Source organism: Symphodus melops (assembly GCF_947650265.1).
Source record: "Symphodus melops genome assembly, chromosome: 19".
In the NCBI taxonomy this organism is placed as follows: Eukaryota; Metazoa; Chordata; class Actinopteri; order Labriformes; family Labridae; genus Symphodus; species Symphodus melops.
The window spans coordinates 12,737,025-12,751,758 of NC_136709.1; the positions used below are offsets into that span (position 1 = coordinate 12,737,025).

At 39.2% G+C, this 14,734-nt stretch overlaps 2 protein-coding genes across 2 annotated transcripts in view; both read left to right on the forward strand.

The window, feature by feature from the left end:
- Positions 1-6,441: 6,441 nt before the first annotated feature.
- htr1b (5-hydroxytryptamine (serotonin) receptor 1B) lies at positions 6,442-8,996 on the forward strand. The gene has a single exon (XM_079370190.1). The coding sequence runs from the start codon at positions 6,830-6,832 to the stop codon at positions 7,949-7,951; it is 1,122 nt and encodes a 373-aa protein (XP_079226316.1). The 5' UTR covers positions 6,442-6,829; the 3' UTR covers positions 7,952-8,996.
- A 4,399-nt stretch (positions 8,997-13,395) lies between these two features.
- The window catches only part of impg1b (interphotoreceptor matrix proteoglycan 1b), a 38,006-nt gene continuing 36,667 nt past the window's right edge, over positions 13,396-14,734 (forward strand). Inside the window, exons 1-2 of the mRNA XM_079369554.1 lie at positions 13,396-13,430; positions 13,510-13,605. The gene's annotated coding sequence lies outside the window, so the exon portion shown is untranslated. The remainder of the gene's footprint in view (positions 13,431-13,509; positions 13,606-14,734) is intronic.

Below are 14,734 nucleotides of genomic sequence, written 5' to 3' on the forward strand. Positions count from 1 at the left end.
TTTGGTGCAACAAACATTTAACAAACATTGAAACAGACAGCCATAGGACTTATTTCAAGTTCAAACTCTTAGCAGACAAATCTTTTTTTCTTTTTGTTCAGCCTTTGAGGCACTGAATCCTGTCCTGTTTGGGGACGCTTAGGGTGATGAGACAGATACTTGGCATGTTAACCTAATCTTTTGGATTTAGTATACAGAGAGAAAACGTTTCTGTTGTCCTTGATCATGATGAGTTTTATTTCAGTGGTTCCAACTTCAACCTTGGGCCTGTCCCTTTAAATAAACTCTGCTTTTCACACTCGTCCAGTACTCATGTGTTATGCGCACTTTTCTGCCCGCTGGGGCAGCCCTTCTTTCTCTATCATCATTGTGTCTGCACACAAATCTCACACATGCAGCATTTACGCAAACATACACACACACACACACACACACACACACACACACACACACACACATACACACACAAAAAAAACAGTTTACACTGCAAAGCCTCCTCTCACACTCTCATATAATCAAGTCATCTCCTGCTCCTCAAATCTCAGAGCAGCACGTCAATCATAATGTTCACAATCTATACCACTGGGTAATCTGCCTCTAATTGTTCAAATTAGGCCATCTGTGATACTGTAGTTGCATGCTGGGAATATTTAGGGAGGGAATGAAATGCATAATGCAACAAAGCCCCAGTGACTGACACAATGGTATCACTGCAGCATCATTGCTGGATGGGCTTAATAAATCAATTGCACGCTCTCTCCTCAAAGTGTGGATCACTTCCAGCTTGCAAAAGTGCTGATAAAACTCATAGCTCCACGCAGTCAGTTTGCCAATCTGACTGGTCAGTTTCTAAATGGATTTGGCCACTTCCACTCAAGCTAAAACAAGGCAAACCACAGAAACACAGACCGCTTATCAATCACAAGTCAACACTTAGCTTATTTCCTATCACGTTTTCCTCCTGGGACGACATGTCTGCCGCATTCACTGCAATTTGAATACCCTCCTCTCTTCTTTCTTGTAGCTGCATGCTGAAATACTCTACAAACAAACAGGCCTTTATTCAACTGATTCATACAATATTGAAGGCACGTATGTGCCAAGAAAATGGGGCATCAGACTTCCAAAAAAATGGCAAAATGTCTTATCATTATCAGACTTTCAAAAGTTCCAGTCCAAAAAGGCTCTATGTTCTCTCCTGATACATTTTTAGCTGAAGGCCTGTGAGAGCTGATTGGCGGAGCAGACAGCACCAGATGTCATCATGTCAGGCTGGGACAGGCTGCAGCAGCATGGGGTCTGAAACATGTGCCCTATATTTGATTAGCTGATTGTACTTTGATGAAGTCTTCAGATTCCAACACAGTGGTGAAAGAAATGTTCACATCTTGGGCTGAAGATGACAAGATATAACTAATTATACTAAAAAGTATTCAAGTCGCCCCCAAGTTTCAAAAGTAGAAGCAGAAGTTGTATTGTTATGAATTAGCTTTCCAAAGTCACATTTATAAGCTAAAATTCTAAAGTTCATCTCTGACCTATTGATACAATTGCATGTTAGACTTGAACTAGTGCCTACAGTACCCAAAATGCAACTTGAGCTCTGACTGCATGTTATTCATCACCTGCCTCCATGGTTCTTCTTTCATGTAAAAAAAACCCTACTCTGCAAAAAAAACCCCGACTTTGATCATTTAGGGCAACTAAAAAAGTCTCAACCAACTGTTTACACGCAAGTGGATATTCCCAAATTCTTGTTCAAATCCCTTGATAAATAAAATCAGAGCGCCTGATGATCAAGTTGGAACGACAGGACTAATACCTTTACTGTTTGAATGCTGACATGTGGGGCTCTTAAAGGATGTAGGTCCCACAGTTAGCTGCCCCAGCTGCTCAGCTCCGTCATTCCTCCCATGTCTTTCTCCAAAACTTGGATGAAAAGGACTATGGGTGGAGAGGGAGGGTTGACTCACACAACAACAAGGGATGTGTCCTAAATTGAGTCGGCCCTGTTTGCTCCCACACTTTACAGCTGTCAGTTATTAAAGATGGAAATAGATGACCATCACATTATCCTTAAGTACTCCTGAGGAACTTGAATGGAGAAAGTCTATGAGTGTCCATGAAAATGTAATACACTTTGCTGTCACTTTAACGTTTCTGACTATTACTGACATCAACCAAAGTCTGACTGATGATGTGATGCCTGCTTAAATATGGCAGATAGAAAAATTAGTGACTCTGTGTTGAAACGGATAAAAGATTAGCAGCATAAGAGTCAGATAGTTCCCTGAGGAATTGTTGAAACTTCCATTTGTCAGATATCCAGAAATACTACCAAAACAAATTCTAATATTTTTCTATTTGATTGAAATGTCCATATGTAAGTGTTTGCTAACACGTGCATGATACACTTTGTTACCATGTTTGCTAACACTAATGTGTGTCCCTAACTTGTCTACAAACCCCCCAATTGTGAGAAAAGTCAATCCTGTCTTTTACTTGCTCCACCTTTCAGAAAACGTGTGCTCAAACAGGCTGTTTATAGATTTTCCCTTCATGACATAACAAAGGGCAGTAACCCCTCCCCCATGGGTGACACTCCCACATCTGGTGTGTTTGCTCTGCCCTCTAAGTCTATCTTCTCACTATATACCGAAACCGTTGGGCACCCATGCCTTTCCAGAGGGGCTCTGTTAAATTCAGTGGTCTTATAGACAGAAACAGTCTGTTTTCTGAGCAGGGCAGAAATAAAGGGGTATAGGCATGCTTAAATACAGGAGCGGCGTGAATTTTAGAAAAAAACATCACAGACATGTTTTGGGGAGCTCTGAGGCTTATTTGAACTTGTTGGAAAGGAGTGTAATATTTGATCTTTTACAGAAATTAACAGAAGTCGACCTTAAGAAGTCGTTATCTGAAGCTTCTTAGAAAATCGATACCAGAGATCCAATATTTAAGATCAAATGTGTAAAGCATCAACTAAATTAGAGTTTACAGTTAGTTCATCATGAAAGTCATTCAGATCACATAACAATTAGTTGGTAAGCATCATTTCAAGTTACGTATTAGTGGTTTGTATGACTTTGTAGATTTCGCAGTAAAACTGTTGTTAAACTAAAATAAATTCATCACTCTAAATAGGGAGCTCTTTCAAATCCATCTTTATTATATACATGTTACTTTACATCTGAAACAAAACAAAACAAACATTTCCCAAAGAAATCTAAATAAGAAAGAAGACAGATCTTAATCCATGCTGTGCTTGTATTTGAATGTACTGACTTTAACGCCTACTGGATGCCTTATTATGGGACTAAAAATAGGACCTTCTGGCCTCTGTGAGATTGGATATAGCAGCGACTGCTGGGCTCCATGTATTTAGAGATGAGGCCAGATAACTGAATCCGAGGCACAGAAATTGCCCCATGCTGCTGCTGATGCTGTCACTGAACTGGGTCACTGCCTTTTCACATTGAAAACTAAAACCAGGAAACAACACAAAAGCATAAAACCAAACATCAGTCTGGTGTTTGTTTCGGAATATACACACAAGAGGGTGTGAAAACTGTAAAAAGCATGTGTTTTGGTGTGAATGTGGGCGGTAATGGTGGCTGTGTTGTGCCCTGCTCTTGCATTAGCAGTGCAGGCAGTCAGGGTCAGTCAAGGGGTGCAATCATGGACTCACAGGAGAGTCTGCTTCACTGAGGCCTGCCTGACGACGCTCTCTGCTGAGCTCGGATACACAGGAATCGCTGCTGTTTGTCAGTACCTGCAGGGGAATTCAAGTGGGAGATAGCACGGGCAATAATAACTAAGGACATGTGTTTCTATACTTTTTAATATATTCTGAATTGAATGAAAACATGTTTTTATTTAAAACACTGCAATAAGGCTTATAGTGTAATCGACAAAAACGAATGCATGCATTTTAGAAATAACTCAGTTTCTATTTCTTTCTTTCTTCGTTACCTGAGTGCAACGTGTTACTTCTGAATCCAAAATTAATCGTGATATCATTTTTACTACTAAATTCAAACCAATTAATTGGAGGGGTAACCGTAAACTAGCATTTCTTGTCCGCATAAAATGATATTTTAAGTATGTAACAAAACCAGACAGTTGTGATGCATTTGTTTCTTGGCATTTCTTGGCCGCATGTCATCCCCTGCACCTTATGATTTTTAAGTCCAACTGGCAAGAATATGTGTGCCTATTTTGTATCTAAAACAAGTATGTATCACTTTTAGGGTAGAGTGCTTTTAAAAGAAGTGAAGTAAAGATTTTAAAATCACACAGAATTTTTTTTTTAAATCTTTGTTTTTTTGTACTTGATTTATCAGCTGGTTTAATACAGTTCAACAAATGCATGTTCAACAAGATGCATTCAACCACCTCAAATGAATGTTACCTAAGCTTCTATTGTCTCTCAAAGACAGCACATCTGGTTAATGAGTTTAACTCAACGGTAAGTGATAATATAACTGAACACCACACAGAAGAGGCACTTTGACAGGTTGAGGCCTGTGTTGAGTTAAAAAGTGGGTTTGAAAATGAATGTTTTCTTAAATATTGTTGAATGTGTAAAGCCCTAAAATCATGTTGATAACACATAAAGCTTAGCTCCACAAGCAAGTACTTCTTTAGCATACTGACTTTAATCGAAAGAGACAAGTCCATTTCAATTAAGTTTCTGAAAAGCCAAAGAACAAAAGCAGAAGTAGAGATAGGATTGTTGTGGCTGTAAATGTAACCACAACTGAGAATGTATGTGAATATGTCCATGGGGTGGGCCGATATAGCGTGCGACTCCAAGTGTGTTTGCATGATTTAATAATATATGATTTAGTCAACTTTAAACCTCCACGTTTTTATTCACCTACTGTTTTAAAAACAGACTTTCAGAACTGCTGCTGATCAAATAAAAAGAAGATTTTATTAGATGTGTCTAACATGTTTAGTAATACATGATCAGGTCTTGTAATCATTTTAAATTATTCTGGATGCTGCAGAAGAGGAATATTCATCACTTAATCAAAGTCTTAAACAGCAGTTTATTGAAGATGAAACAGGCATGATTCTGGTGTAAAAAGTTTACTTAACTTGCACAATCTGCCTAAAGAGAGGCTACCATAACAAGTCATATGTCACAAGAAGCTTACATTGTGTGGCCGTATTTAAACAGGTTTCCCCACATATCTTGAGGTCAATACAGGCAGTCTGGGGTCACAAGTCATTGAACTAGAGGTCTTCAACTAAACCGCGTCTAGATCACATCCTGAATCCTGAATTCCAGAGAACCTTATCCTTAGTACTTTATAATGCACTAACATTTATAATATGGGACATGTTTGAGTCTTTCTTATGAGTAAGTACTATTCATATCTGCTCATTATTACAAGACCACAGCAAAGATTTAACAACATACTGTATGAACCAACCAACCAAAAACAAAACACATTAAAGTCTCTAAAAACTCTGAGCACTTAGGCCTTGATATTCTTTCTTCTCTCTTTTTTTTTTTTTTTTAATAATTCATGAAGTGTCCTTTTGATATATTTTTAATTTGAGGAGTCTTAACAACGACAACTTTGTGTTATTTAAGGTCAAACATAATCTGCTGTCTGCTTAACTGACATATATTCAGATGAAACTGATGCTTACAACTGCAGCTGCTGTGTGAGCTTGAATAAAGAGCCAACTCCTTACTTAATGTGTCCTTAAATCAGCATTCATTAGTCAACATATCACACTATTGTGTCTTTACGCACAGGTTTAAAGATTACTTCCTTTTTTCGTTAATTGTGACTTCACCTTTCAGCCCTAAACGGAAGTAAAGATGAGGTAGTAGATGTTCACAGTAATATGTCTCATTAGGGGATGTAACACAACTTAAAAAAATACTGTCAAACATACAAACAAAGCTGCATGCTACTCCATCATCGTGTCCTATAATAACACACATGTAAAATTAATATCTTTACTTTGATTTATTTTTAAAGTGTAGCTAGTAAAGGGAAAACATGTTGGTAGTTTAAACAAATCTAATGTTATACGTAATTCCCCTTTTTTCTTCCTTTATTAATACATTATTAACTTATATAACTTAACAGCCTTTCTATAACTTGGTTGGTTTTGTCAATGGTTTGTAATGGATAAAACCACCTTGATTCTTAAACAGCATTGTTGCAAATTAAATAGGACATATTGTTGATTATGTAGGATGATAACAGTGTTTTTAAAGCGTCAAATCTAAATCTCTGGGGTGTTTAGTATGTGACCAATGAGAAACACTGGGCACTATGACCCAGCAGATCGCCTGGTCTCCATGGAGAGAGAAAGAAGGAAACAAGGCTGTGATCAGTGGTGCTTGTTTGATGTCAGAGTCTGTATAAAAACTGAGACTTTGGGTCGGCTCAACATTCATCCACAGCTGGGGGCCGACGAAGACACACAAACACACACAGCTCCGGAGAACTTGTGCCCTACATGCGGATTATCTTTGACATCTTTCCATCAGGACGCACTGCTAGGCTTTTACGCACAAACCTTTTGGATTAAATATGATTTAAACCATTTAGAAAAAGTTTTTTGATGACTACCATACGGAAAAGTTTGAAGCATGATCTTTTGTCTTTACGATTTTTCCTCTGAAGATGGAAACACAGGAAAAGGCGGAATGATGGAAATCAGTTTGCTTTTATTCCATACTGATTTTACCATTTATTTCACCCGAAAGGTGTGTACAATGTGACGTCCATCAAGGGAAAGGATACATTCAAACATCCCTGAAGATGACATTAAATATGAGTTAAAGTGACTAAAAGTTATGGAGCCGACCCAGCCGGTGAACACCACCAATGACAGTTTTATTACAGCTGCAGCCACGGTGGATGTGATCACAGAGAGTCTCGCCTCTCAAATAAGTCTAGCGGTTGTTCTCTCTGTCATCACTTTGGCCACAACTTTATCTAACGCTTTTGTCATCGCGACAATCTCCCAGTCGAAGAAGCTGCAAACTCCTGCAAACTTCCTGATCGCATCTCTGGCCATCACGGACCTGCTAGTGTCTATCCTGGTGATGCCGATCTGCGTTTTGTACACCGTCATCCACACCTGGACCCTGGGTCAGATTGTGTGCGACATCTGGCTTTCCTCGGACATAACGTGTTGCACGGCGTCTATCCTCCACCTGTGTGTCATCGCTTTGGATAGGTACTGGGCCATCACGGACGCGGTGGAGTACTCCAAAAAGCGCACGCCTGGGCGCGCCGCGGGCATGGTGGCTACAGCCTGGGTCATCGCTATCTCCATCTCCCTTCCGCCGCTTTTCTGGAGGCAGGTCAAGGCTGAGGAACTGACCAGCTGCAGCGTCAACACCGATCATATCTTCTACACCATCTACTCAACCTTTGGGGCTTTCTACATCCCCACGCTGCTGCTGATTGTCCTCTACGGACGGATCTACGTTGAGGCGCGGAAGCGGATCCTGAAGCAGTCTCCCAAAAAAGTGGGGAAGAGACTCACCTCTGCGCACCTGGTCAACAATTCCCCTGGATCCGTAACCTCCACAACCCCACTGCAGTGCGGGAGACAGGACCCTCCGTCCAGTGACACCGGTTCCTCAACAAGCGAGAACCAGGTAAAGGTGACGGTGTCTGATGCGCTTCTGGAGAAAAAGCGAATTTCAGCAGCCAGGGAGAGAAAAGCGACCAAGACTTTGGGGATAATTCTCGGCGCTTACATTATTTGCTGGCTGCCGTTTTTTATTTACACACTGGTGGTGGCCACATGTGACACGTGTTTTAACCCTGAGTTATTTGACTTTTTCACCTGGTTGGGCTACTTGAACTCCCTCATCAACCCGATCATTTACACTATGTCCAACGAGGACTTCAAGAAGGCTTTCCATAAACTCGTGCGCTTCAGATGCTTCGGATGCAGGTCGTGAACTGAGATCCGTCAAGTCTCCAGTTATCATGTAGGCCTATTTTAGCGTTTTTTCTTCTTCTTCATATAAACAGCTACAAATGAATGAGGGGATATTCGCGGTGGAGTACTCCAATATATTCTGGGATTCATGACTGAAATTCTCCATCAAAATATATTTAACAGACATCCCATTCCTTTCAATCCCAGGAGTAGACCTTTAATGTCACTTTAAAAGTTTATTTAAATGTAAAGGTCAGGAGTGACACTTAGTTAAAAAAAAAACGTAATGTACTGTACCTCAAAAATCACTTAAACTTGACACAAAATGTACCTTTGTTGAACAAATCAGCCTGCTATATATTAATTCAGTGATGGCTTGAAACTATTCTGTATGAATTCATTTTTCTCTCTGGAACAGTGAATAAACCAGTGCTTTGCACATTATTCCCATGCCACACTGAACACACATTCATAATTAAGCAACAGCGATCACGAACATCTGAGAGTGAAGTCAAAAATATACAAATCCGGCCTGCCCAGGGATCCACTTTGCATTGTTTTAAACATTGAAGTTTTATTTTTAGAGATCGACAACATGTGTATCCTAAGAGATTATGACTTTGGGTTTTTTTTAAATATTTTTATGAGGGCTCTTGGACTGCTTGCTGCTCCCCTGTATGGTTATCTCTTTTATTTACACTGAAAAAGAAAAAAGATTCATATCAGCGTCAAACAAAGAAACTGTGACTGATATTTACTCAGCAGAACTGAAAGCTGATCAGAAGTTCAATTTAGCAGAACAAACAGCATCTTGTTTTACTGTGTGCAGCTCTGTTTGCCGCTCCATTAAACCTGTATCTACAGTATGTGATGCTCATGTGTGACAAAGGTTACCATCTTATGATCATAGCTCCAGACGTTAACGGCTGCCCTGCAGAGCTATAAAAAAAAAAAAAAATAATGCTTAGGATGTGTCAGCATTGTGTGAAATAAAGGTTTGTTGTTCTCAGACATTATATGTACACATTCAGAGGTGCTGTGCAATAAAGGCTTTTTAGTATTTATTTGGCTGAATTGTTTGAGAGTCTTGTATCAAGATTTCTGTCAAAACTTTCTGTAAATCCAAAGTATGCAAATTATTCTGCAGATGTTCTGTCAGAAAAACGTTGTGAATATTCTTTTTAATGCAACAGAAATTAGAGGAATTTTGACATGTATTCCACCAACCTCCTGAGGCTCATATAGACGTGGCAAAGACAGAACACGTCCATCTAGATAAATGTGTATGCTCTTCCATGTGTTCATCTTGTGTCTCTCTCTAATGACGAGATGAGATGTGTTGTGGCTGAGCTTCTCTCTCAGAGCTGATCCCCCCCCCATCCTTTTCCTGCCCTTTCTGTCGCTGCTGCTTTCCGGCGAGTGGAGGAGGATACTGGCTTTGTGGTCAACAGCCTGTCACAGTTCAATAAGTCATGAAAGTGACTTCACACGTGCAGAAAAGGTGCTCTCATTGCATACATGACACAGAAGCGCACACCCTTCGGCTTTCCATACATGAACGTTCATAGGGCTCGTCATGCATGAAAGATGTGTGCACCTGCGTAAGCATTCGAAGCACGATCTGGGCAGGATTTTCTGTGTCAGTGTCAATATGTGCGAGACAGACAAAGATGACACTAACTCCAACATGATACACAATATACACATTTCTCTTCTCTTAAGCGGTTTAGAAGAGTTTGGTTGTGTAACACTTTTTACTGGTATTCAAGAGAAAGGCCACTGTTTTCTTTCTAGTAAAATCTAACTAGAAACAATTTTGAGCAACTTATAAAACATGTGAAACACGTATGATCATCTGATGCTGATAAAGATTAGAGATCGAAAAAGACACAACCCATGGAAATAGATGAATGTACATTTATTTTAATGATGAACTTGTTTGGTAGTAACAGGTTTAGTCAGATTTCATATAGGTTCTTTATTTTAAGTGGGGCTGCTCTTTTAACGAATACAAAACTGCTCTTAAGTTTACATTTTAGTTTGCACGAATAAGATCCTGGAGATCAAACACTACATACTGTAAAAACACTGTTCATTGTCCTTGAACATGACGCTGAGATTACCCATAATGCAACTTGATAAAAGGAGTAGTGTCAAAATAATTTGGTGCCATGCTTAAAATGGTTACCTATAGCCTCCAGTGTTCTAACTCAATGGAGGCAAATGTTTTTTTTTCCAAACTTGTCGCCTTTAGCCCAAATTGATGATGATTCAAGTGACATCACTAAAGAATATGTATCACACAGCGATGTTGAAACCCCTCTTTTAAATTTCTTTACCCCACAAATGCAGTCGTATTCCTTTACACCTATATAGTTGGGTAGTTCCCTTTTGTCGCTGTGGGAGGAAGTGTTTGATTCAGTGTCAGTACACATAAAGAATAGCACAGGGGCTCATGCTAAAGATTCCACACAGCTTCTTCTGAGTCTAAATGCATGCTGAGGATGATGGAAAACAGCTTTAGCCCATAATGGATCCAATAAATATTTCATGCAGGGAGGTTATTGATGTTTAACAAATAGAGTTTATGATTATCTGTATCATTTCTGAATTGCATGGATTGCATAGGCAACGAGACTCTACCTCCAGCTGCAGATCACTTCCCTTCCTGCTTTTGTTGACAAAGGATTCATCATTTAAACAACAATACAAATTATACCACTTTTTTTTAAACCTGTTATTAATGCCTTTCACGGTTCTGATGTGAAGTGAAGGACATCGCTGACGTAACAGCCTGTGAAAGTGTACACACGGATAATGAACCCATAAAATATTCCTCTGCGGAACGTAGCATGCTTTACTGTTTCACCCTTTCTGGTTGAAGAAGGTTCACAGCATTCATCACCTATGAAATGGAGGCACAAGGGCCCATCTGCTGTTATAAATTGCCTTACTCAGGTGATAACAATTGACCTTGACAGGAAAAAAAACAAGTCAGCAACTTGACTATTAGGCAACACGGGGCAGGGAGGAGATTGAGGGTGAATAATAATAAGAGGCGGGTCTGATATCAATTTTAAGCAGCCCTTGTGCCCTCCAAACACAGATAGTTACGCTTTTGTAAGAAATCTAGTCATATTGCCTCCCACCTGGGCCAATGTGTCACTGCGGGGCTTTGTATCATTAAAAGCGACTTTTTAAAGTTTGTTGGCACACATTAAAAAAAGCAACAGATGGTTTGATCAAAGTACCCCTTATGTAAAGTTTCATATTGTCCTTTATTCAATAGCAACCTCTTTATTTTTTATATGACATGGTCATTCTTGAAAAGAGATTCATTGCCCCTTTAAAGGTTAAATCCAGTCAACTGCATTGTAGGCATGTTAGTTTACAACATAGCATCCTTGTGAAATTTGTGAAAATCTTTAGTAGAAAATTAGTAGTGAATGACACTACCATCAGTTATAACAATGAGATCAGACACTCTCCTTGCATCAATACCTGGAAACACCATCATATAAACCTCTAACTGGACCTGGAGGAAAAGGTGGACTAATTCAATGCCTCATTAATGCCCACAAACACTAAACACAGTCAAGTGTGGATAAAGATGTCACTTTGAATGTGTGTGTATTAAATCAAAGCTTTCAGTCATGCATGTTCTTTACAGCAGATCTGTTGCCACAAGCAGTTTCTTTCCTTCAGATCAACAAAGTGGGTTAGTTTAAAGCCTCACAGCACTTTGAATTCATTTCCACAACAGCTCACCTATATTTGTTTCCTCAGTCATTTCGAATGATAACAAGTCATAATAAACAGTCACACTGTATTTGGCTAGGAAAAAAAATCATAAATAAGGACATTAATGTAACTATACAGGTGATCCAAAAGACTGACTGAGTTTACACTTGTTTGACCCTCACAAGGGGGACTTGGTAAATCTATCACACTTAACATCTGGCTTGACAAGCAATATATCACTAAATTAGACCACTATATGCTGAAGGATTTGTACTGCTGAGGTTTTCAGATTATCCATCCATATACTCTTTGTGCATCACTGGTAATGGACGCTCAAATACTAGAAAGAGAAAGAAGGCATCGGGCGCCCACAGTTAATGTGCATATTGGTCCTTCAAAAACCTTGCAAGTTGGCGTGCAGCATCTTTTTCCTACTGTACCTTGTAAAAATATATTCTTATTCGGCCTATGTGTGTGTTAGACAGAGTGTAAAAACTGAATTTCCCCTCGTGGGATTAATAAAGTGTAAATTATTATTATTATTATTATTGCCAAATATTAGTGAAGCACTTCCTTAAGCCCATCAATATAAAGTCAAAATGAACCACAGTTAAGATCTCTGGCCTCATACCTGAAACCTGCATTTCAGGTTAACTCTCTCGACACTGACAGAGCGCCTCTGCATGTGCAATTGCGTGTTTGCATGTGGACATGTGTATGTTTCCCTTCTCTACAAAAGCACCAAGTTTCAGATACATTTGTATCTTCTCAAAGTATGGTTTGACATATTTTTTCTAATTGACAGTTGTTGAGGAGATTCAAAATCAGAATGCACATCATTTTTGTTCGCATTAATGTTCTGTTTTGTCAGAGGGACAATTTCTGCACTAACAAAGCAAAATGATGTTGAATGAAATCATCAGATGCAGATGGATTTCTGTTTCATCAAGAGCTATGAAGAATATCAATGAGGGTTTTTCCTCACCTCAGGATAATTTACATATTGTCTATTAACCTTTTCACATTAAGCATGAGAAGGTGCATTCAGATGGAAACTTGACTAGCATGTTTGTGATTTCCTATTTTCTCAAGCAATAATAACATAAAATGTCACTGAAGCTATTAGCATGAAATTTGCTATACTCAATCTCATTTAGAATATTTTTTTTTCCTGTCTACAACACCCCCCTTTTATTTAATCTCCCTTATATGATGGGTGGGATAATAATGCTCTGCTCAAAAGCAGCAAAACAAATCTTTAGATGGAAGGAAAGAGAGAGATTTATTTATCTAAAAGTTGATGAATGGACCCATGTTTTTTTTTTTTTAAACTCCTTCAAATTGAACATTGACAAGCTTATTTTTCGTTTAAGAAGTCTACCAGCCCAATTCAGAAATGTGATGTGTTGATGCGTTCTTCAACTTGCTTTTGTCAGTCTTTGTTTGCCAGAATTGTTAAGTTTTAGTTTTCTTTTGCCAACAACATTTTAGTTAAATGAGTAAGTATATATGGCTAACACAATGACCACTTGATCATGGCAATATCCAAACAGAGTCTTTTGATGTTTTCATATTGTAGCAGGATGATATACCTCATCCCTGTTTAAGGTGAGTCTGTGTTGCCTTTACTTAATGGGGCCCTTAGCCAATCACCTGATGGGGGAACTCTATAAAGAGAAGCTGTGCTCACTGCTCTCCGTTTAGCCCTCCCACCTCCGGGTCGCCTCACTTCCTTCTCCTCACGGTCACCGTCTCAGGTAGGTTTGCAGTGGCTGTTTTGGCCTAAACCTTATATTTTATGCGTTGTTTCATTCATGAGTTCTTGCTTTTATTGAGACACATTACACGCGGACCCGCTGCTGTATTTACCGTTGCAGCGCGAGAATCATGCGCTCCTCCACGTCTTGTGTGTAACCGGGCATGGCCTGATTGGTATGTACGCCTCATGGCAAGTCTTTTAAGTCTTTGCGGTTCTTTGAAAATATTAACAGAGTATTTATGTGTGTGGCAGGGACTGCTTGCTGGCTCGTAACTGCTGCTTTGCAACACCGCTGCTTGCTTGCTGCTTTGTTGGGCTTTGCTTGACTTTAACTTTGCCTCACCTAAACTGCGTCCGGCACAACACTGCTGAACTAACCTGAACTTGCTGCTTTTAGAATTTGCCCTGTTCTTTTAACCTTCCTGTCTCTGTTCAGGCTGCTCTGCTGGCCCTGCTGGGTTTCATTTCACTGGTTGTTTAGGGCCTTGTCATAGCAGCCAACTTGGGTAACGATGTAATGGGGATATGTATGAAATGTTTTGCGTTTCATAATTTATTTTTCTCTTGATTTGTTCTTTGCAATTTTGTTTTCTTTACCTTTTTTTTTTTTTTTTAATTTATTTAGTTGATTAACAGGTGACATTGTCACTTTGTGTTTGTGAATTCCTTTTTGCTGATTATGTTTGATAATTTGAGCACATTATATCTTAATCAGCCCAATTAAGTTTGGTTTCTTGTTTGTTTCATTTGTTTTTGGTTTTGCTTCTTAAAATTACAGGTTGTTTTGGTGGCATTTATTTCATTTGAGTGTAAACCTGTTAATTTGTGGCTGCCAACCATATCAACCATGATTATCTTTTTGTTCATTTGTTTTTGTCATTTAATTTTTGCAGCCTTCTTAATCTCTTTTCCCTGTCCTTGCAGTTGCTGAGAGCCAGAGGTTGTGGTGCTGGTGTCTTGGGTGGTGGATCCCTCTCCTTTGTCGTTGCTGTGTATTCTTGGTCTTCATTTTGGTCTCACCAAAGTGTGTGTGAGTGACTGCCGCGTGTGATTGAGGTGCTTTTCACTTTTAATTCTCATTCTTCTAACTTCGTAATAATAAAATTCAATATCTTTTTCATAACTCAAACCACGTCTCCTGCCTCTCAGTTGAAAGAACCAGAGTGCCTTATAGAATTGTTACCGTAGTATTCAATTATTCCTTGGGTGAAACTCTCAAGGTGGCGTTCTTGTGTATTTTTGGGGGGTTTCTGTTAAGGTTAACTTAACTAAAAGTAACAATGTTTCTCAAACTAGTAACGT